General features: G+C 39.5%; 1 protein-coding gene across 5 annotated transcripts in view; it reads left to right on the top strand.

The window, feature by feature from the left end:
• Positions 1-17,475, top strand: part of RNF144A (ring finger protein 144A) — a 62,992-nt gene extending 45,517 nt beyond the window's left edge. For 3 of the 5 annotated variants that reach the window (XM_086875921.1, XM_086875920.1, XM_086875922.1), the window contains 6 exons: positions 2,484-2,588; positions 2,788-2,848; positions 3,881-4,088; positions 5,913-6,060; positions 7,276-7,365; positions 10,346-15,092. In XM_086875921.1, the coding sequence (XP_086732047.1) occupies positions 2,484-2,588; positions 2,788-2,848; positions 3,881-4,088; positions 5,913-6,060; positions 7,276-7,365; positions 10,346-10,477 (744 nt within the window). In that variant the 3' untranslated portion in view covers positions 10,478-15,092. Of the gene's footprint in view, positions 1-2,483; positions 2,589-2,787; positions 2,849-3,880; positions 4,089-5,912; positions 6,061-7,275; positions 7,366-10,345; positions 15,093-15,147; positions 15,370-16,063 lie in introns of those variants that run through there. The other 2 variants (XR_015282787.1, XR_015282786.1) reach the window with 1 other exon arrangement.
• Positions 17,476-21,727: the final 4,252 nt, after the last annotated feature.

The following is a 21,727-nucleotide window of genomic DNA, read 5'->3' as shown; positions in this document are numbered from 1 at the left end:
AGTGCTTTGGGATCCTCTTTCTCCACCCAAGAAGTCTCAGGGGAGACTTGAGTGGATAGTGTGTTTTATCCTCTGCCTATTTTCCAACAATATTTTATAGACTTGAGGCATTTCTTAGAAGGTGAAGTATGACAAGTGCACTTGGCTGTGCTGATTTTGAGAATGCAGCAGCCAGTGTCCCATCAGGGGAAGGGAAAGGCCATGGACACTGCTCATGACAGGGATGAACTCAGTTGTTTCTTGGAAAATGAGAGGAAAGGGAAGCAAATCAAATAGGCTTTGGCAATAGTCCTAAGCAGTTTGAGGAGGAGAATTAGCCACATTAATGATTAATGATTGCAAAGCTTATTCAGCTTGAAAAGTACTTTCTATAAGTGCTAAGTGCTGGCATTAAAAATGTATGCATTTTCATTTTAATCCACACTTGGTGTCTGCAAATGGAGAGGAAAGGGAAGAGCCAGCAGTGTCATTATAGCAGCACTAATACCTCAGTACAGCTGAAGTCACAGCTTGCCAAGGCACACAAACTAGGATCTGGGTCTTGCAGAGCTCAGCCTGTCGTGGTTAGTGATACAGGTTCTCCTCAAGTGTTCTACCACCTGCCCTGCAGAGCTCCAAGTGGAGGCTTGGAAACCTTCTGCAAGTCAAACATCTACTAAATGAACAGTTGTCCTCATTAAATCCCTACTGAGGAAGACAAAGACTATGTGTAGTCTGTCACACATGGATTTCTTTGCACAATTAAAAATTTTATGAATATCAATTATCGAATCTCTGCTTTTATTTTCAAAAAAACTGACCTGCTTTCTCTAAAGCTTGGGAGACACAGAGAAAGGAAGCTCTATCAGAAATGATTTGTTGTGCTATCAAGGTGGTGGCAACTTGCCACTAGGAATGCTGTGGACCAGATCAGCAGAGATTGTGTGGGCAGGAAGTACAGTCTTTGCTGCAATCAAGCTGTGAGAGGTGAAATCTAGAATAATTTGTTACTAGAGGTGTCTGAAAGGAGCTGAATAGGCAAATCGAGAGGCAGAAGAGAAAAAGAGGTTTGAAGTCTGAACTTTAACAGCTACAAGCCACATGCCTGAGGGTTAGGCTGGAAGGTGCTTGTTGCTGGGCTATTTGATTGCACAGGGTGAAGGAAGAAGCAGCTTAGGAGAAGCAGTTTTGTGCTCACAGCTGAAGTTAGGCACACCAGCCTTGGCACAGTCAATGCAGCCCTTTGCCTTCCCAGGCTGGTGGTGAGTCAGCAGCTGCATACCTTTTGCAAATGTCTGGAAATGTTAACTGAAATCCTTGTTTTGCCCGTTTGCTGCAGAGTGTGTAATCCTTCTTGCCTCCCACACAGCTGTATGCTGAACTGGTTTCATACCATCATTTCACTCTGCAGTTGGTCTAGCCTCACTCTTTATTCACACATCTGTAAACAGAGAGTTAGGAACCTCATTCTGTAATTGTCTCCAGTTTGTTTATGCCAGCTGAGCACACAGGCAGGGCGAGAACATCACAGGGTGCCCAGCTCACTGGGAAGCAGACCCTCGTCTGCTCCTCCTGTGTAGTGCTGGGCTGGTAGACACTGCATGGTAGCAGCAGAGAGCAGGGTCTCTTCATTACCACCTTGTCTTCCCAAAAGACACCTAGATGCATTAACTCTCAGCTTGATGTAGGAAGGATGGAGGTGGAGGGGAGTTGTTGCTCATCAAGAATAATAAGGTTTAATCATATTTTGCCCTTGGTCAAAAATATCCGCTTTTCTTCTCTGCTTTGTTGACAGCAATGCTGCGCACTGCTGTGTTAGATGCTACATTTGCAGTTATCAGTAGGGGAAAATGCTGTGGTTGCTAGGGGAGAAAAGTATTAGTATTACCAACATTTATTATTTGGTCCCCATAGAAACTGTAGTTCTTCAGGGAGTCCTAATTCTCATATATGCCCTTTTTATGGAAAAGTTCAGATAGTTATTTTTCAAGAATAGGTGGCAAGATACACAACTCCCTTTGTGTTGTAGTATCCTTTACAGATGTCGGTCTATGGCGAATTACTGCTTGCTAAGCTCTATTGTGGCTTCCAGTCACACAGATATTTAGAGTGTGGTTAATCTAATTGTATCATGGAGGTGCTTAATTACTTTTTCTGATTCTTCTTCTTCTTTGATTTGTTCTTTCCCCCTTTGTTATTTTTTAATTTGCTGTATATTTTAAATTGATAAAGAGCTATTTGGTTAATTTTGGTTTAAGTGATCTTCGAGGTTTTTTTCAACATGGATGATTATGTGATTTGATGAGGAAATGAGCTTGCTGTTTTCCATTTAAAGGTACAACCGTGGAAAAAGCTATGAATGTGGCTCATGGCTGTGAAAGGGACATAGTAGTACCTGTTTTTTCAAAGTCTGGGTTCTTCAGATTTTCAGATGAAAGCTGTTAAAATACTGAGTGATTTTTTCCTCGGCAGAATAGTTAACTCAATGTTTGGCTCTCTTACAGTGCCTAAAACAGTATGTGGAACTTCTGATCAAAGAAGGTCTAGAAACAGCAATCAGCTGCCCTGATGCTGCCTGCCCAAAGCGAGGTCATCTGCAAGAAAATGAGGTACACTCTTTCTGCAGAGGGTGTTTTCTTTTCCTTACAGGATATTTAAATGTGTCTTGCTTTTTATGTTACAGCTTCCATTTTTGACAACATATGTATTTTTATTAATTCTTCAAAGGTCAAATACTCTTGGTTTAAAATCACTTAGATTATTACTGTTTCTAATAGGAATTTTTTATTCCTTTCCTTCTTTAAACAGATTGAGTGCATGGTCGCATCAGAAATCATGCAAAGGTATAAGAAGCTACAGTTTGAAAGAGGTAACACATGTAATACTTCCCATTGAAGGCTGTGGGAATGGGTTTGTTCCAGAGCAATCCTAGAAATCAGAATCTCTGCATGTGTTCTTGCAGTAGCATTTCGTGTTAATTGCTTGGTCATCAGAAAGGAAAACCCCAAAACCTAAAAAATAATTGCTTCTGTTCTTGTCTGCATAATTCCCAGAACTGCAGCACTCTGGGAATAAACTAAGGAAAGAAAATTGCTATGTATTACATTCCTAAATAGCTAAGGGAGGGAGTGACTTCTATTTTGAGCTTTGTGTTTAAGTTGACTACTAGTATTGTAGGGGCTGGAGAGGAATACTGACCTCTTTCACAGAGCCAGGGTTATCTCCTGGGTTAACATTTGGTACAGAATTAATGAGGGGTTCTTTGTGTAATGATACAAACACATTAAGAACATAAGCTGACTGTGTTTCTGTGGAGATGTGCCAATGGTGTGACTATACAGAACTTAAAGTTTTGCTGAGGGTAGGACTAGCCTAGAAACCACTGCAATAATTGGTAGGTTTTTATTGCCTTCATTGGGCTTTGAAACATGAAATTACTTATCTGTAAGGAGCCTCCAAGAAAGGGATGAAACTGTATCTTATGCTGTTTTTAATCATGTGGTTACATTAGGGTAGAGGTCAACTTGAAATTCTGTTTCAACTTGCTCAGTTCTGACTGGGCAAGGCTTTGTGAAAACACTTTCTGGTGAGTTTTACTGCATAGTATATGCTGTATTTAACTTGAAGTGCAACTGGAAAAAAAAAAATCTCATTCTCAGAACAAGTTTAGTTCAGTGAATGAAAGCAGGCAATTAATAGAGACTCATGAAACTCGTTTTGGTTTGGTGCCTGTTTGCAAAGCAGGCCAGATTTATGTCAATGTGGGTTGCATAAATTAAAAAGCTCCTTTTGAAAATTTGTCTTCAAATGCCCTGCCAGTCAACCTAAGCTAAAATGCATTGTTATGAAAGGCTGATCTTGTATCCGCCTTTGAATTTGGTTCTTTTATATCCTTTTGCAGAAGTGCTTTTGGATCCATGCCGGACTTGGTGTCCATCCTCTACTTGCCAGGCAGTTTGCCAGCTCCAGGAATCAAGCCCACAGGACCCTCAGCTGGTCCAGTGCAAAGTGTGCGACATTGAGTTCTGTTCTGCTTGCAAATCTAATTGGCATCCAGGTCAAGGCTGTCAAGAGAACATGCCAATCTCTTTTCTTCCAGGAGAAACAAGGTAAGATATTGCAACAGATTAAGTATTTAGAAGCTAAATACTCAAAGAGGCATTTTCGTGATGTTTTGTTCTAATGCTGTTTCCTGCACTTAGTCATTCCTGTTCTTTTAATGCTGCATTATAGAACTGAAAAGCTCTTGGCAGCCTCACTCTTTGCCAGCATTCCCAGCAAAGCACAAAGAAGCTGCTTGAGCCTTTGGCCTTTTGCCCCAGTGGGAAAAATGACATCCAGGCAGCTCATCAGCTTCCTGCAAGAGATGGTCTTGTTAATGTTGCTCTACTGGACAATGTGAGAGTTGGTAACATCATGCCAGACAGTGATTTTTAGGATTCCCTGTCAGTCATCCCCTCTGCTGCACATTTGGCCTATGATCTTAAGTTCTGTTTCAAGTGGTCTCTGGTGTCAAACTGCAGCCACTGAACAAGAAAGGCCATTGTGCATGTGTTCCACTTCATGTCAGGGTTTTTTCAAAGGTTTGGTTGCACTCCAAGGCATCATTAAACCCTGCCCAGCCTTGGACTTACTTACTCATAACTTGTCTTCTTTCAAGCTTTGCTGGAGCAGATGACTAGCTAGGATGCTGTCATGATGAGTTCCTTATCAAATACACTAACTTTTGCACATGCTTTTGTGTGTGCTTGACAAGAACTGAAGGTTGCTAAATTTCATGGCAAGGTAACAAACTTTATCTGTTTCTGCTTAGTGTTTTGGTTGCTTTTAGTTTTTATTTCGCGTTTAATTTTTTTACTCCACTTAGTAAAAGTAAAAATTGTTTTTTCATAATTCCTGGAGCATAATGTGCCTGTTAGTAGCATTTGGAGTTTCCTGTACATTTTATGTATACAAAGCATTTTTTTCTAGTACAGTCACCCCTACTATTAGTAATTAGTGTGTCCTTTTATTGTGCTGTTGGGAAAATCAGTCGATCATGAGTCCTGTTTTCCAGCAAACTGTTGATTCCCCATCAGTCATACTTGTTTTTCACTGGCAGTAGCTTCAGGAATTGTCATTTAAGGTATATTTAAATATTTTATTTTATATTTTTGTAATATAATATATATTATATTATATTATATTTTATTTACATAAAACCTGCAGGTAGTAGAAAGCTACAAAAGAAAAATAGAAGTTGTTCCACTATTTCAACATTCCTCTGTGTTGTGCCCATTATAGGAGGGGACATCTGTGGTTTTGCACACTTGTGCAAGGCCAGTGCTGACCCTAACTGATAAAGAGTGACTTGTTAGGACTCTCGACAGAGACAAAGTTTAACTGAAGGAATGACATGCACCAAAACCTCTTACTGTTCTTGATTTGGAGTGAAACTCCTAGGGAGGATCCTCAAGGAGGACACAGGCAAGCAATCCCTGGTGCCCTAGTCCAGAGGAACGTGGTCTGGCATTATTGTGCAATCAAGGGATTGTTTCTTCCTCTGAGAAAGGAGAGAAAAGGAAAATAATCTAGACATACAAAATATTTAGGTGTGAGCTACCTGCTGCTCATCTGGTACGTTACAGAAGAAAAACGTTTAATATCTATTAGTATCATTAGATAGCAAAACCAGCTGGTTTTTACATGGTAAAGAAAATATCCTAACTTTTATGTAGACACTGTAGTCATTAAACATCTTTTTCTAGAGATATGTTTGAAAAGTAGTGTACAGGTATAATATCTGAATAATAAAATGGCTTGAATACCTGAATCTCTAATAATTCCTTTTTTTTAAAGCAAAAGAAACAGGCTTACCTTCATAGCACAGTTCTTCAACATTCTCTAAACTAACATGGTCACATATTTTACTGATTTTTCACTCTCTCCCACAGTTCAGTTTTCAAAATGGAAGATGATGATGCTCCGATCAAACGCTGTCCAAAGTGTAAAGTTTACATTGAACGAGATGAAGGCTGTGCCCAAATGATGTGTAAGAATTGCAAACATGCCTTTTGCTGGTACTGTCTGGAATCTCTTGATGTGAGTACATGCCATGCACTCTGAATCTCAGGAACTTAGAAGTTCATTACTTTGCTGTCCAGCTTTCTTTAATCAATTAAATAAACAGCTCACTAGCTTCTGACCACAGCTCACCATAGGAAATTTTATAGGATTTGTATCCTCTGTTTTACTTGTCGCATTTGGTCTGAGTCAGTAAAGAATTATTAGAAAGTAAAATTTTATGACAATAATCTGTTTACAATCTTTACATGGCACCCAGCATGGGAAGGGTGTTGCTTTTTCTTCCAATGCTGACTTCTCAATGTTGCCTTTCTTAAAAGTGTGACAATATGAGACTAGCAATGCTCTTAGTCTGAGGGTGTTTAACAAACTAGATGTGGTATGTCACTAGCAGTCAAATTTGTTTACTATTCATTGTATTCTGTGGGACAAGAAATAGATCTAACATAGGAGAAAGAATACAATGTTCTCCCAACAGCAGGAATTTATTGGTCTATAAGCTGCTTTTGTCGTATGTTTATATTTTTTTAAAATCAGCCTGTTATCATGGCCACAGATCAGAGTATATACAATACACAACATCTGTTTCCATGTCATCAGTTTTACTTTATAACATTGTTAACAATAGCAAAGGAAATTAGGTTCCTGAAAGCTACTCCAACTATTCAAATCCTGTGGTTGTCCCATTTGAATACTTTACTAACAATCCTGAAGTTACAGGCTTCTCACATGCACTCACAGATAAAAAAGCAGTGTTGCCTTAGAACTAGGCATGCTATCTTGTCTAGTTTGTGAGAGGCTGACAGGACTGATAGGGGCATAAGACCTCAAAAATCTGTTTTGTCTTTCTATTCTTCAGCTAGATAAAGGAAACAACTGTGGGAAGTCTGCAGCACAAGTACTGATTTTCCTTCGCTCTTTCTATATGTGTGATAAATACTTGCAGTGGTCAGCTTGTCTTCTTGGATTCTCTTGCTAAATTTCATGCTACCATTTAAATATACAGCTTGAGAACCTTTGGGAGAAGAATTTCTTATGTATCTATATCACATGCCAAACAAACCTGTTTGAGAAGACACTTAACTGTAAACAAAGCACTGGGAGGGTTGGACATAACCATATCTGCCTACTTTAATCTTCCTGTGTGATTACTGGTTTAAGTTGTCAGGATATAGTGTTTTGTAACTTGAAGAACTTCTGTTTATTGTCTGCTTTCTCATTTAATATTTGTAGGATGATTTTCTCCTTATACATTATGACAAAGGACCTTGTCGAAACAAGCTGGGGCACTCCAGGGCGTCTGTTATCTGGCACAGGACACAGGTAAAGCTCAGATCTTTGAAAGCTCTCTACAGGTCACTTCTGTCATAGTGCCTCATTTTAACACCTTACAGTAAAATTCTGTACCAAATGGTAACTGATTTTTGTAGCAGATAAAAAGAGGACAGTAGCTTGGAGTAGAATGTTTAGCTCTCCTAGAGAAGACCCTCCTTGGCAAAGTGCCACTGAGAACCAGAAAAGATATGTTTGCAGAGCCGGTTTGGTACCAGTCCAGGTATGTTCTCACTGAACTTGGAGGATGAACTAGGTTGCCACCGTCAGTATTATTTACAAGGAAGCTCTTCCTGCAAGGCATTTTTAGGTCTGGATCCAGAACTGGAAGGGAATTAACCTGAATACAGACATTATCTTGCTATGGACTCTGAGTCCTTGCTGTTGGTTGGATACAAAGTGACCCTGAAGGGTTATCAGTAGTTTCAAACACAGATTCAAACTGACAATTGCAGAGGGTGTGGGAATACCTCTTGTAGTCTAGATTCAGTGTTACTAGACTCAGCAAGAATGCTGGTAATAAAAGAGCTCTCTGCAGCACCTCGATGCATGCGGTATAAATGTTAATATGTGACTTGGACCAATCTACCGCCTTTACAGTCACTTCAGAGATATGAGGACATCTGTATATCTGAGTCATCTCTTCCTAAATTAACTGTGTGCCTGGAAAAAGCTACCTTAGCTTGACATGAGGTATTTTCTTGAAATACAGATTTCTTTCCATGTGAGCATGAACTCCAAGTCTATAGAATAATCATCAAGTCTGGATAAACAGCTAAACTGAAATAAAAGGGAAGGATCTCACCCCTCTCCTTTCACCCATACCACTAGGTGTCTGAGCTGTGGACTGGGTTTTGCTTGGATTAGCCAGTGGTATCTCAGGAAATGTGTGGGTACATTAAGTTAACCTGATAAACCTGTAGTATGAGGTAATTAATCTGATATTTGGAATATGTTCTAAGCAAACTGCAGTTTGTGCAAATATATTGGATATATGGAATATTTGATGATATGGTGATTGATGAGAAAGAAGGTGATAATTCACTACTAGTCAGGATAAAATTCTGCTAAACCCACTGAAGCCAAATCAACACTCCAATTGTTTCCTTATGCTAACTTTGAGTAAGTTAAGGTTCTTCTTAGATTTATCCAAAGCAAATTGAGGTAAGTCTTTGGTTTGTTTTTTGTGGGTTTAAAAAAATATTTGTTTTGGCCAGAGAAAATGGCTTGATGCCTAGTAGGGCAGCAATTTCTTAAGAAGAAAAAGAACCAAGCAAAAAATAAATAAGTAATACTCAGTGGGCAGTTTTACTTAAAAATAAACAACATCCCCTCCTCCCCTCCCCTCACACAAAACCACACCAAAAAACTAAAACAGCAAAACAAAAAGCCTGAAACTTGATGATTTCTTTGGTGGCATATTGAGGCTGAAAGGAAGGTGTAAACAGATGTTTTATATTAATTGCCAGTAGTCAGTCTGGCCCACTGAATTGCCAGTTTCAAGCTTGACTCTGTCTGAACCAGTGCACTCAGCCTGGGCTGCAAAGAGCAGTACGGCAATAGTTGCAGCTCATGTTTTTTAAAGATGAGAATTTAACTTTGGTTTCTGAGAAATACATGCAAAGATTAGTAGAAGTTGCATCAGAATGTCAGCATCACCAAAAAAAAGAGAATGAGTTACGAAACGTGCCCACCTCTGAAGCTGAAGAAGAGATCGCTGCTGGGAAGAGATGAGGCGGTGATGGCGAGGCAGGTGCGGGCGCTGGTGGGCGGGCGGCGGAGCGCCCGCAGCGCTGTCCCACAGCGCCATCTCCCGCGGCTGCCCCACTGCCGCCTGCAGCATCACCCGCACACCGCTATCCGTGCCCAGCAAAACTGCTACTGCACCGTCCCGTCTGTGCCGTGGCTAGTTTCACATTTGCCAGCTAATCGAAGTGGTGTATCTAGCCCTGACCAGAAAAATCCTTGATGAGTGCTGCACTCTAATTTCATTTTGCCTTCTGCTGTGAGGTTCTGCTCTTGCATTAGCATTCCACTCCTGCCATCATTATTCAAAATTATTCACAGACACTCTCATGTGAATAAATCTAAATTATTCTCTCAAATAATTGGTGGGCATTTGCAACATCACTTTTACAGTTGCCTGTGGCAAATGGGAAACTTTCTTGGGGGATGAAGCTCAACTTGAATGCTTTTGAAATAATTTTCTAAATTTAAGCTCTGTAGAAATTACTACTTTTGTAATTACAAAATTAGGTGTAAGGTGGGTAGGTAACCAGGTAGGTAAGTCTGTGGTCCTCTGTTCATGCTAGGAAGGAGATGATCAATAAATGTCAATGAAAAAGATGCACTTAGAGTTAGATCTCAGTTAGATCTCATCCCCTGAAGCAGCAACGTGAGCTCAGATCTGACTGCAGTAAGTCATTGCATATACAAAGTCCTCCTCATGGTGTTAGTAATCTGTGATTGGAATTCCCAAGTTTGAATGCATGCTGGTGGGACACTATGGTATTCTTCCCAGATCCTCTGAGCACTACCAGAACCCTGACTAATTCTTCTTGAAGCTTTCTGTAGAAAAAAAGAGAGCACCTGAAAGTGTAAGTCTTTCTTGTAGTCTTGATTTCAATATTTAGTATTCAGGTTTGATCAAGAAAAAAAGTAGTGATTTGCTTCATTGGTTGTTTGAGATATAAGAAAACTCAAAAAGGCAAATATCCATCTGCATTATTTTGTGTGTTAAAATGGAGTTCTGTGGCACAGTTCTGACTGGAGCCATAAAACATGAACATTCACACTACTTTCATTCATGTTTACTGGTCACTGAAGTATACACGTGGGGGAGTCCTGGCTCTGATGAGGTCAGTAGCATTTGCTGAAGTCTTTTTGATGGACACAGATGATGCAATGGTGCAGCAGACATAGAATCTAGGCAATGCCATCCCTGACACAATGCTATCCCTTTCTTTTACAGGTGGTAGGCATTTTTGCAGGATTTGGTCTTCTACTTTTGGTGGCCTCCCCTTTCCTTCTACTTGCTACACCATTTGTTCTGTGCTGCAAGTGCAAATGTAATAAAGGAGATGATGACCCTCTACCTACCTAGACTGAGAGAAGACTGAACTCGTCACAACATGTTTTGATTTTACTGTTGCTGTTATGTTTCCCTCTTGCACTTACATTGCTGTAGCCTTACTTGCCCCATTCTGCTTTTCGTTGACACGGTCTTGATTCCAGGAACTGTTGTTACTACTGTTGTACAGATCACTTGATAACAGACAAGGAGGGTAATAGAAGGCAAATTTGGTGCTAAAGGGAGACCACAGACTTGGGCAGCTATCTGAAATTAAGAGGTGATACTGCTAAAAATAATGCAAAACCTTGGTGCTGCCCTGCTGGTGGACTGGGAACTGTACTGAATGACATCAGCAAACCAAGCTGAAAAAGCCTACAAACTTCTGCATATCTGTTTGCTTCCAAATTTGGTGTCTTGTTCCTGCATATATTTAAGTTGTCTATTATTTAAATCAGACAGTCAACTTTGCGTGACTTTATTACACATTTGTTTTTGTGAAAGCCATCACAATATCCTTTTTAATACCTATTTTTTCCAAGTCTAACAAAATTAGTAAGGTGCATATAGGCCATCCTATGCCTTTCTTGAAATTTGGGGAGGATCAGAGGGACAAAGTTGGTCCTGCTGCCTTCCACTAATTTTATAAAGTCTTATAGTAAATCTCTTTGATTAAAAAGCTACATTATAAAATTAATTGATGAAGCTGTAATGGTGACACAAACCTGCTATTTAATCAAGTTTATTTTAAAAATGCATTGATGGTATTGATTACCCCTGGACCACTAATGTTTTTCTGAATTGTTATTTTTTGCTATTGTTTAGGGTTCTGCTACACTTACAGGGCTATGTAACTTCTAATCCAGGTATCTTAATCTTTTTATAGATACATAGATATATATATATATAATCCTATTTAAACCAAATGTGTAAATAGCTGTGCTATTGAAATATTTTGGAAATTCAGGATAGCTTGCTTCTGTCTTTAGGACAATTATTAAAAAATACAGGACTAACTTTACTGTTTAGCAGACTCTTGGGTTATCAATGAGTCTTTCCTTTTAAATGCAAAAATACATCATGGTTAACCCTGTAATTAATATGAAAATGCCTGGGATGTTTGTGGAAGTTGTGCTTTGCATTTAAACTACTTAGCCCATTTTCAGAGATAATATTGTATGATATGTGATGTATTGTGTTAATAACGATACTGTGACAAAATAAGTTTTTATTTGAAAACTAATCACTTGATAGTTTTGCATAATTCAGTGCTGTGTTTTCAGGGTAGTACAGTGTGCTATTCAACATGCTACATCTTTGAGTTTTCTCTTTTTTGAAATATTTTTTTGAAAACCATTTTGCTCTGATTTTAAAGCCAACAAGAATTTGACTAATAGCTTCTTGCCATGACATATGAAGCATCTGAAACAATGTGTGTGTCTGTATTATGAAGGGAAACATTCTTTTGCTTGTGGACTGAAGCTTTACGGAATTTTTTCTTCATCACTTATTTCTGTCATCAGCAATGTACTGAGATGGATGAGTATCTTGAAGACAAGATAACTTTACACTGAAAATGTCTTAAGTTCGTTAAATCCATCTGCTTCTGTCTACTGTCACAGGCTGGGAATATGCTTTAATAGCTCAACCATAAAAAATTTCTCTTTATTGTCTTTTGGTTTACACTGTATATTAAATAAAATTGTTGCAGGGTGCAGTTTTGAAAAGGGCCAATTTATTTTTAAAAAAACTATTCTCATCCTTTATCTTCCAAGTTTAGTGCTATCCAAATTAAAACTGTATCTAACCAGAGATTTTAGCTTTAGGAGCTGGTGATATCTGCAATTCACTTACTTGGCTTGATATTAATGAGTTCAGCCTCTGTAGTGTGAATGAGAAGGATAGCTGGTTTCCAACAAATTGAACTCGTGATATCTTCAGATTGTTTATGGCAATGCACAGTTCAGATCTTCTGTTAACTTAGTATCTTTAGTATTTTGTCCATCTTTGTTACTAAAAATTGCTTAGTTGTTCAAAAATATCCATAGGGAAGTTTGGGTAGTGCATTTGATCCCTGTCTACCAGCTCCCAGGGGGTGTGAAGCACTGCTGAGTTCAGCAGCAAGGGAAGTGCTGCTCTGGCTCTGGCATCAGCTCAGTCCATCCCACAGGGATCCCAAGCCACACACCTGAGTAGTCCTGAGTCATAGCTTCATTGTCCAGAATTAGTAGAAACCTTTCTTCAAAGGACAGCTTCCTGAAGGTTAGCTTGAACTATGGTCTTTCCTCCTTGGCCCTGTAATTCTGTGTAACTGAAGAAAAGAACCCTGGGCAATAGGATGTAAAGACCTCATGGGTTATTAATTTTCTAGCTGGGGCACTGAGGGGTTTTGCTGTATTGTGGCTGTGACTGATGACCAGTTCTCCTACTGGGGTCATAAGTAAGCAGGAGGGATTCACTGTCCTGTGAACAGTATTGAGTGTCCTGGTATGAGGAGGTTTATCTTCTCTGTGCCTTTCTTAGAGAATTTATGTCAAAATGCAGCAAAACTTGACCTTTCCACGTGCTGTGTGGCCAGTTAATAATCAAAGTCAGAATTAATGCATATCCAGATTTAAAAGAAAAAAGAAAGATAATTAAGTTCTTTGCAACTACAGAACTTTAAAAATTATAATTTATAATTGATATACACAGGTAAAATTATATCTAATCAAAACTGTGTCAGTGAATCTCTGATCTCAACATACTTGAATTGCTACTGATGAGTTATATGACACAGCTCTTGTTTCACATCCCAGCTGTTGGAATAGTCTGTATACCTACATATATTTACCAAATACCTTCCCAGTCTTTTCAGGTTTCCTAAATGTCATTCCATCTGTATTCTCGGGGATTTTTTTGTTTGTTTTTAGTGTTGTTAATATTATTACTATTATTTTTAATGCTCATTTAGTTCCAAAGTAGCAACTTTTTGGTGGTGATATATTAAGTTCAGGGTGCTTTTATGTTACAGCTTATGTTGATACTGTGACATTTAATACCCAAAAACTGAACTGTAAATACATAATTTTAAACTCTGACATTTAAACCCCCTGCCATGGGAAAGGGAATATTTGTTTCTTTGTCTTTTCAAGTGAAAGTCTGTTAAAACAGTCATGGCTTTTTGAATTTACACCAGAAAAGTATCGCAGCATGATTTCTGCTGCATTTTTATGGTTGTACTATTATTTAGGGGGAATCATAGTTTATTCTCATTTGAAAGGACCCACAAGGATCAAGTTCAGCTCTTGAGTGAGTGATCTGTTTGTAAATGCTGTTTAATGGAGTTTGTAACATGAGTTACAGCACATCATCTGCTTGTTCTTCTGGGCTGTCATGTGGTGTCATGTCTAGCGAGTGTGGAGTCCCAGCTCCAGAGGCTGTGCATCTCCCTAGACTTGCCATTAGCTGGGCTGAAGCCAGTCCTGAGAGAGATCAGGAGCAGAGCCCACTTCATCTTCAGTGGTGGTAACGTCAGGTTTTCCCCTCTGCCCTGTACATTGACCAAGTCACTGCCTTTTATCTCAATTTAACCATCTTTTTAGTGAATGGACCAGTGTTTACCTCAGGAGGGCTGTGAGGGCAAATTCATTGGTTTTGAGGTTCTTGAAAAGTTTGTGATGAACAATTTTATATAAAAGATTACTGTAGTTTATGTTAATAGTTCAGTTTTATTCATGTTGACATTCATCCTGAAACTTCCTACTTCTGACTTTAGCATGTCAAGAATTTAAGATACTTCCCCCCAGATACTAAAAAGCATGATTTTTCCTCAGATACTCTGGTGCATAAATTAGGCAAAATCCCAAATAACAGCAGACTGGATCAACTTAACTCAGTTTACAGCTGAGCTCCTGACATGCAGAAAACAATCAAAATTAGTGAATAGCTCTCATATATGGAGCTGACAGGATAAAATATCCATAGCTTAGAAAAATACAAAGTGTTTTTTTTTTTTTAAAAAAATGTTATAGGCAGGAAGATTAGAATGAACTTCTGTGCATTTCATCTGTAGGCTTTTTACTGTATAGGAATAAATATTTTTAATGCAGGCCATTATCATTCCAGTGAGGTGCAGCATGCATAAGCCTTTGTGCAGGTTTGCTTTTTTAAAACCAAAGTTTGTACATTTCATGTACATAATCTAAAAGCCTGAGGAAAACAAGTAAATTACTGTTGTTGATGACAGTGATACTAAGGACATCAAAAAAGCCTGCATCAGCCCTTAATTGCTAATGCACTTGTACTAAGTAAGGCATGCTGTTTGTGTTTAGAGCCCTGTGGTCTTCATTATTGCTTTGTGTATATCTTATAAGAATTCCAGGAACATTAGGTACATGGTACATAACTGAACCTTTCTTGATCATTTTATTATGATGTATTTTAAACTTGTATAGGCATAAGCATGAAGGAGTCATGCATATGTATAAATAATGTATTTGACCAGTGTAAAAATAGTTCTGTTGATGTATTTGAAATGTAAGTGCATTTTGTGCCACTAACACTGTGATGTATAAAGGAGCTGTTGAATGCCTTTTAATGTGGTGTTTTGTACTTTGAATCATATTGGAGAGTTTAATTTGTAATTTCAATAGATATTTTAAATGAATGTGTTTCCTGTGATTCTTCATAGTGACTTTTTCTCGTGCTTTTCTGCCTCTCAGTCCGTAGGAGAAAGCACAGCCAGCGGCCTGGAGACCTCCTGGCACAATTCTGGATATAATTGTGGTTTCTGACTCACCATTTCCCAGCTCAGCTAAAAGAGGGAATCTGGATATCTCTAGAATTAATTCTATGCACAGCTGGATCCTTGATCCAGCTCCTGTTGTAGTCCATGGGTGGATGCTCTAGGCAGGTGAACGTGCTGCCCCAAGGATCAGTCTCAGGTGTGTGTATGTTCTTGCACCATGGGTTTAGGTCTGGTGCAGGTGGCTGCAAGCAGCTTGTACTCCCCTCAGCTTGGTGTGGAAGAGAAACTTAGGAGCAAAGCTCAATCTCCTGAGTAACTGAGCATATTTAACTCCCTGACAGTGGTAATGAGTTCTCATGTTCTTAACTCCATCAACAACCACTTTATATTTTGCCTAAACTGCAATTGAGAATGCAGACTTTTCTTAAGTTCCCACAGTTTATTTATCACTTGTTAAGATATAATTTGTCTATACCCATAAAAAAAGCATAGGCACAATTTCTTCAAGAAAATGGTGTGCATAAAGAACATGCATCCCTTCTACTCAACAACTTTAGAAAAGATCATATAATAGCTGCTACTAACTCATTTCTTCTTTCATTTTCATGGAGCATAATGATTTTTGTCCATAAGGGTAAGAGCAAGTTAGGTATTTTGTTCGATTAATTGGGCAGAAAATAGTCTCTAAAAGCCACAAGGGGTTTTGACCTCTTCTAGGAGCAGGTGTTTTTAACAAAGTGATCTTTCTGCTTGCTTCTGCCACTCCCACACTGTTGCTTCCAATTAAAGGATGTTTGGTGTTGCAGTTTTCTCTTGGAGATAGGATTATTTCTCAGTCACGTGCAATAACATTAGTTTAATGACCTTTAGCTTCTCTGTTTCTCTACCAGGTTCAGCTTCTCTTGCTATAGAAGGATTTTCTAACCTGTGCCTTTCAGCTATGTGACTGGGTTTCTTTACAAGAAGTCACCAGAGAATGACCAGAAGTCATCAGAGAATCAAGCACTGCAGAAATTAAGTGGAGTAACAGTCATCTGTCTAAAATTAGAAAATTTAAGTTGAATTCTTAAGTGGCAAACTTACAGCACACTTATGTTCTAGTAAACAGTGTCCAGGATCATTCAGTTGCCAGAGCTGAACTACATCCATATTAGTAAGTTCTGTTGGGAGGGACTGCAGCCCCAGAATAACTCCTGAAGTGTACCTGGGCATTGGATGGAAGAGTTCTGCTCAAAATCGTGTCAGTAACTGTCCTGTAAGAACTGAAAGATTGAGACAAGACAATTGCCCAGCACAAACCCTTTGTGCTAGTTCTGCTAGTTACAGTGGTACTAAAGGAATTGGTATTGTGTACACACACGTGTGGCAGATAATGCTAGAAATTGCCACTACCAGCTTGTAAGCACAGTGCATCCACAGCATCCACAAAACACCTCTCTTCTTTTCTTTTTATTTTCTTAATTGAAGATCAGCTGGGAAGTTCCTCATAAGAGATTTTTGTGCCATGGGTACTTGACCTGTCAGTGCTGCATCTATACTAAGAGTTATATTATGCAGGATATGTTGAAACCACTGAAACTTTCACTGATTTTGAGAATGACAGGTAAGGCTGTTTTGTACAAGGAAGCCTTTGCTACCCAGATCCTTTGCTCGGGGAAGATTTAGCCTAGTAGTATCTGACATCACTTAAGGTCAGGTGTCTTGACATACATGTGTCTGGTTTCAGCTGGTGGTAGTTGATGCAAAGACACATCTCCTGAGTTTTTGGGACATCTCCCTTCCCATCCTATGCTGCTTTTACTAAAGTTTTTCTCTAGACAAATTAGCTTTTTTAGCCTCTCTAGTTGGTTCTTGGGTGTGGGGTTTATTTCACTATATGCTTTGATGACTTGTCCAGGCATATTAGCTTTTTACATGGTTAAAACTGAGGACAGCATTGGTAGAGTGCCTTATCACAAGGACTGTTTTTAGATACCAGGGCAGAACTTGGTGGTGCAAAGAGGGTTACTCTGTATTTCCAGATGGCTCTGTGTGTGATAACTATAACTTAACGTATGTGCCACATATACAAAATGTTTAGATTATGTAAATCATATGAACCAACTCACACATGCAAACAATGGAAATGCACTTAAAAGACTAGAGTCCTGTTCTTCTGTGGTGTGTGGCAGAGAACAACATCAAGTTGTGTGTGCTATCTGTGAATTTATTCTCATGTTCCTTGTTTTATTTTTGTTTGGGTTTTAAAGCCAAAAATGAAATTAACACTACAAGCCAAATAAAGAGAGCCTCTGGGAGTAAATTGTAAGTGTCCTAATTTAATTCAATGCAGTATTCTAAAATCTGGATATATATATGTGTGTGTGTAGCTGATGTGTACCTTATTTTTATACACAGCATCTCCCTAAATGTCAAGTGTGTCTTCATATAAGACTACAGGAAGAAGAAATTCTATTGCATAATTTTGTCGGAAATGTAATAATTTAGCAGGTTCTGTAGGCCTGACCTTCTCATGCCAGTCTAAATTAAAGATGTTAGTTCAGCCATTCCTGATATCTCACTGCTGTATGTTATTGAGAACAATTGCAAACAAGCACACATTTTATTTTTCCTCTTTGCTTCCTCAAAATAGGAGTAGCAGAAATACTTAGGCTGCCACAAAATCCTGGGGTCTTATTATATTTTGAGAATTCTACTGTCATTTTAGGAGTTAACCACAGGAGAAATGCATGAGCTTGTGCAAAACTGCATTTAAAATTGCCTCGGCAGATGAGCAGCGTTTCTTTGTTTTCATGCCTTAGTAATTATTAGTGGACTAATTTTGTTGAAGTCCCATGTAACTGCTATGAGGGGTACAGGTCGAGTGAGGGATTCCTGAGCTGGAATAGGATAAACTCTTTCAGTTGCCTTGGCAAAGTCCCCGGGCAGGGTGTTCCGGGCAGTGAGCGGTGCTGCCGCGAGCCAGCAGGGAGCAGCCGCTGATCGCCGTGGCTCAGCGTGGGCTGCCTTGCAGGAGAAATCCCTGGGAATCAGATTTCTACCTCCAGCTTGTAAAGTCTGTGTTTCAAAGCCTCCACAGAGCTAATTGTAAAGATAGGGCTAAAAATAACTGTGTTATGATGGGCCTGCTCACACTGCTGGGGCTGTTCTAGTCTCTGATATTAACATACATTATTGCTCCTGTTCTCTGAGGGTGTATAAACCTTTTCTGATAGGGAAAAAGCTCAAGTGTTGAACTTTGAAAAGCTGATAAAGAGATGCTCCAGTCTACAAATGTAAAATGAGAGGTGCAAACCAGGGGTCTCTTTCAATATGCCAAGTTCAAAAAACACTGATTTTACTGGGAGAAGAGAGGAGAACACTAAAATCAGTTGGTTACAAACAAAGATTTGGCTAATAGCACTGCATCTTCTCTATATTTTATAATGGACGGATATTGTAGCTCAGCCAAATTATTCTTTCCTCTCTTCCTACCCACGCCTGCTGTTGTATCTGTGTTCTTTAATACAGATGTTCAGCAGAAACAATGCAACTCTCCAAACAATAATTCCAGCCACCCATTCAGCAGTCAATGTGTTTGGCAGGGGAGGCAAGATACAACAGGGAAGTTGCTGTGAGTCCTTCTACCTTTACCTGTTTACATACATTCCAAAGTTCGTGTGTCTTCCTACCCCTGCCCAACCACCAAGTACATCTGAGTAGAGCAAAATGAAAAGTTGGTATCTCATATTTTTTGTGGACTAGAGGTTTGTTTCGGGATCCTACCAATGCTAACACAAACTTTAACTTTTTTAAGAAAAGATTCAACGTGCAGTCCTGGCTGCCACCATCTCCCTGACAAAATTCCAGGGACTCCTGGGAAATTTCTAGTTCATGCCAATTACAGCCTGTTGGAATGTGTTTCAAGCATATTTCTGAGCTGAATCTGTCTTTCCTTTTCAGAACCTTGACATTTTCTCAGGTGAAATGGAGCAATTAGAGGACTGGGGCAGCTCAGTGCCTCTTATGAGACCTCTCTTTCCTCCCATCATATCTATGCATTTTGTTCAGCAAATTTTCCCAGCCTTCAACATCAATCAGGGGGGGCTACAGACTGAGATTCTTCACAATGCAGGATGCCTCCAGCCTTTCAGTTTTCCTTGCAGCTTTTCCTGTCTTCCCAGGAGCAGGGGAGTGTTTCTAGGCGCAGAGTATTGAAGAATAGCCCTTGGAAGATGCAAATTGGGAGGGAAGGGGTGTGTGTGCTATCTTATTGTTTCCCACAACTGGAATCAGAAAGAAGAGATATCCAGAGCAGCAGAAGGGAGAGCCTCTGAGACACATTTCTCTCTGTTGCCTCTACCTATGCTGTGACTAAAATGTACATTGGTGCTCAGTGCCATCATCCTTACCAGCAATTTTTATCCTTTCACTTGTGATCTCAGGATGTACTGCATTGCAGGTTCTGCAGTCAATTACTAGTGTTTCCTGACAACTAAGACTTGATAAGGGAGACAGGGGAAGGCTGTGACTGGGTTCAAATGTGAGTGCCTTATGTGAGAGCTGACCCTCTGACTCAGCTTCACCTGTGCCCTATGACTGATAGAATTAACCTAGATATTTTCTCTGCCATTGTGCTGTGGAAATAAACCAAATGTGAAAAGCTACAGTGTCTGCAAGCAGCATCATTTGTCCTTCTAGAAGCATCTCAGGGCTCCTTAAACCTAAAGAATTCTGTCCAGTGCAACCCTCTCTCATGGCTTTTAACATTAAGCCTGAGAAAGTGCCTTCTGAGCCACAGGGTCTGGCCAGGAGCTGCAGGGAAAAGCTGTGGCTGTGAGAAAAACTGACAAATGCTTGAGGTTGCAGCAACATTTGTTTTAAATCACTGGATGCCTTAATGACCATTCAGGACACTCAGTACTTAAAGTCTTTAAAGTCTTTGATGGCAGCCTCAGATGTGCAGCCTGTCAGCACAGCTCAGTAAGGTTCTAAGGCTGCTTGCAGCTGGATAGACTATGGCTTTCCTTACTCCAACTCAAATATGAAGCTTGCAGAGGAGCTCTAGCTGCTATCCAGTGCCAGCAAAACATCTGAGAGCTGCCTGCCTGCCCTTTTCATGCAGCTCACAGCACCATGGGGCGATGGTCAATGATTGCCTCTGCTCAGAGATGGCCATCTCCAAACGGGCATGGGCAGCAGCCTCACAGAAACGATTGTGGTGTTTCTTCAAGCAGCATTTACTGGTCTTGCTCAGGAGGCTGTGCCAGGTGGGATTTGCCAATGAAACAACACCCAATGGAAGGGTTTTATAGAGCTTTATGTATCTTACTGCTCAACAACCACATGTGAAGCACTACTAAGAAAGCTCCTGGATACAAGGAGCACTCAACATGTCGGTAGGGAGAAGAAAACCTTTTCCTGTTAACAAGAAAGTATCATAATCTCTTTAAAAGCCATAAAGGTAGTTAGAACATGAGGTTCAGAAAAAAATTTCATTCCTCTCTAGGGTATCCTGTATGTCTTTTGTGTACAGTAGGTTTTTCTGCCTGAGGAACTCGTTCTCTCCCAGCTTCTCTGAAGAGCTACTGAAGGCTCAATGTAAGGTTTGTGTGAAGAGTGTGTGGGTTGTGTGCAGTGCTCAGACTAATTGCTGCCCCTGAAGCAGCTGGGAGGGGGTGGTCACAGAGGAATATTAAATGAAGGTAGTCCACAAAGATTAGAAAATGTGATAATCACTTGATTTGTCAGCAGTAGAATCAGATTTAAGCATATGTCTCTAATACATTATTATTTCCTTCAACAAGCAAAATTTCAAAAGATATCTGGCATGTGCCCCTCTCCCACCTCACAGAGAGGAAAACATCTCTTGTGTTACTTATGGCTTTTATTTCACTATTTTCTTCTTCCTATCTTAAACATAAGAAGCAAACCCCAAAATTTCAAAAAGATCCTGAGTACTGCACAATGCCTGGCTTATTTCTTTTCATGCATGGTGTCATGGCAACAGGAGGAATTAAAAATTAATTATAATCCAGGCAAGATGGGCTCTACTTATATTGTGTTTGATTTAGCCTGGCCTTCAGATTTATTTTTGAAAAAGCAATATCAGAGGTCCTTTTTGCTACTAAGGATTTTTATTTGTCTGGTAAAGATCTTGTGGTCAATAATTTGAATATGTAGCAAGCTGCCAAAGAAAATTGAATTAATACAGAGATACATGACAAAAGAATATTCAGAGGGGAAAGCAGGAAGAGGTAGTAAGTGATTAAGTGAAACTGATCTTGTTAAACTTTAGTAAACTCAATGGGTGAAACAAAGCATGCTCTTTTTAACAGGAGCAGCTCAATAACTATTACTGTTAACAATTTCCCTAAGATTCTATTTATGACTTATTAATCAGAAATGAGAATGTGTTTCATCTGAGAAATGCTCAGTACCTGCTTTGATATGGTGATGCCTTAACTTGAAAGTTACCTCGATGGTACACAAAGAGAACTCAATAAAAATTGAGTTAGACTTTCCAGCCTTAGCAGGTGTTTCACTTCCTCATTCAAAGTCAGAGTACTAAATTA

Source organism: Cyanistes caeruleus, chromosome 2, assembly GCF_971803275.1.
Source record: "Cyanistes caeruleus chromosome 2, bCyaCae1.hap1.1, whole genome shotgun sequence".
Classification (NCBI taxonomy): domain Eukaryota; kingdom Metazoa; phylum Chordata; class Aves; order Passeriformes; family Paridae; genus Cyanistes; species Cyanistes caeruleus.
The sequence above is the reverse complement of the archived record's forward strand: the minus strand, read 5'-3'. Positions and strand labels throughout refer to the sequence as shown.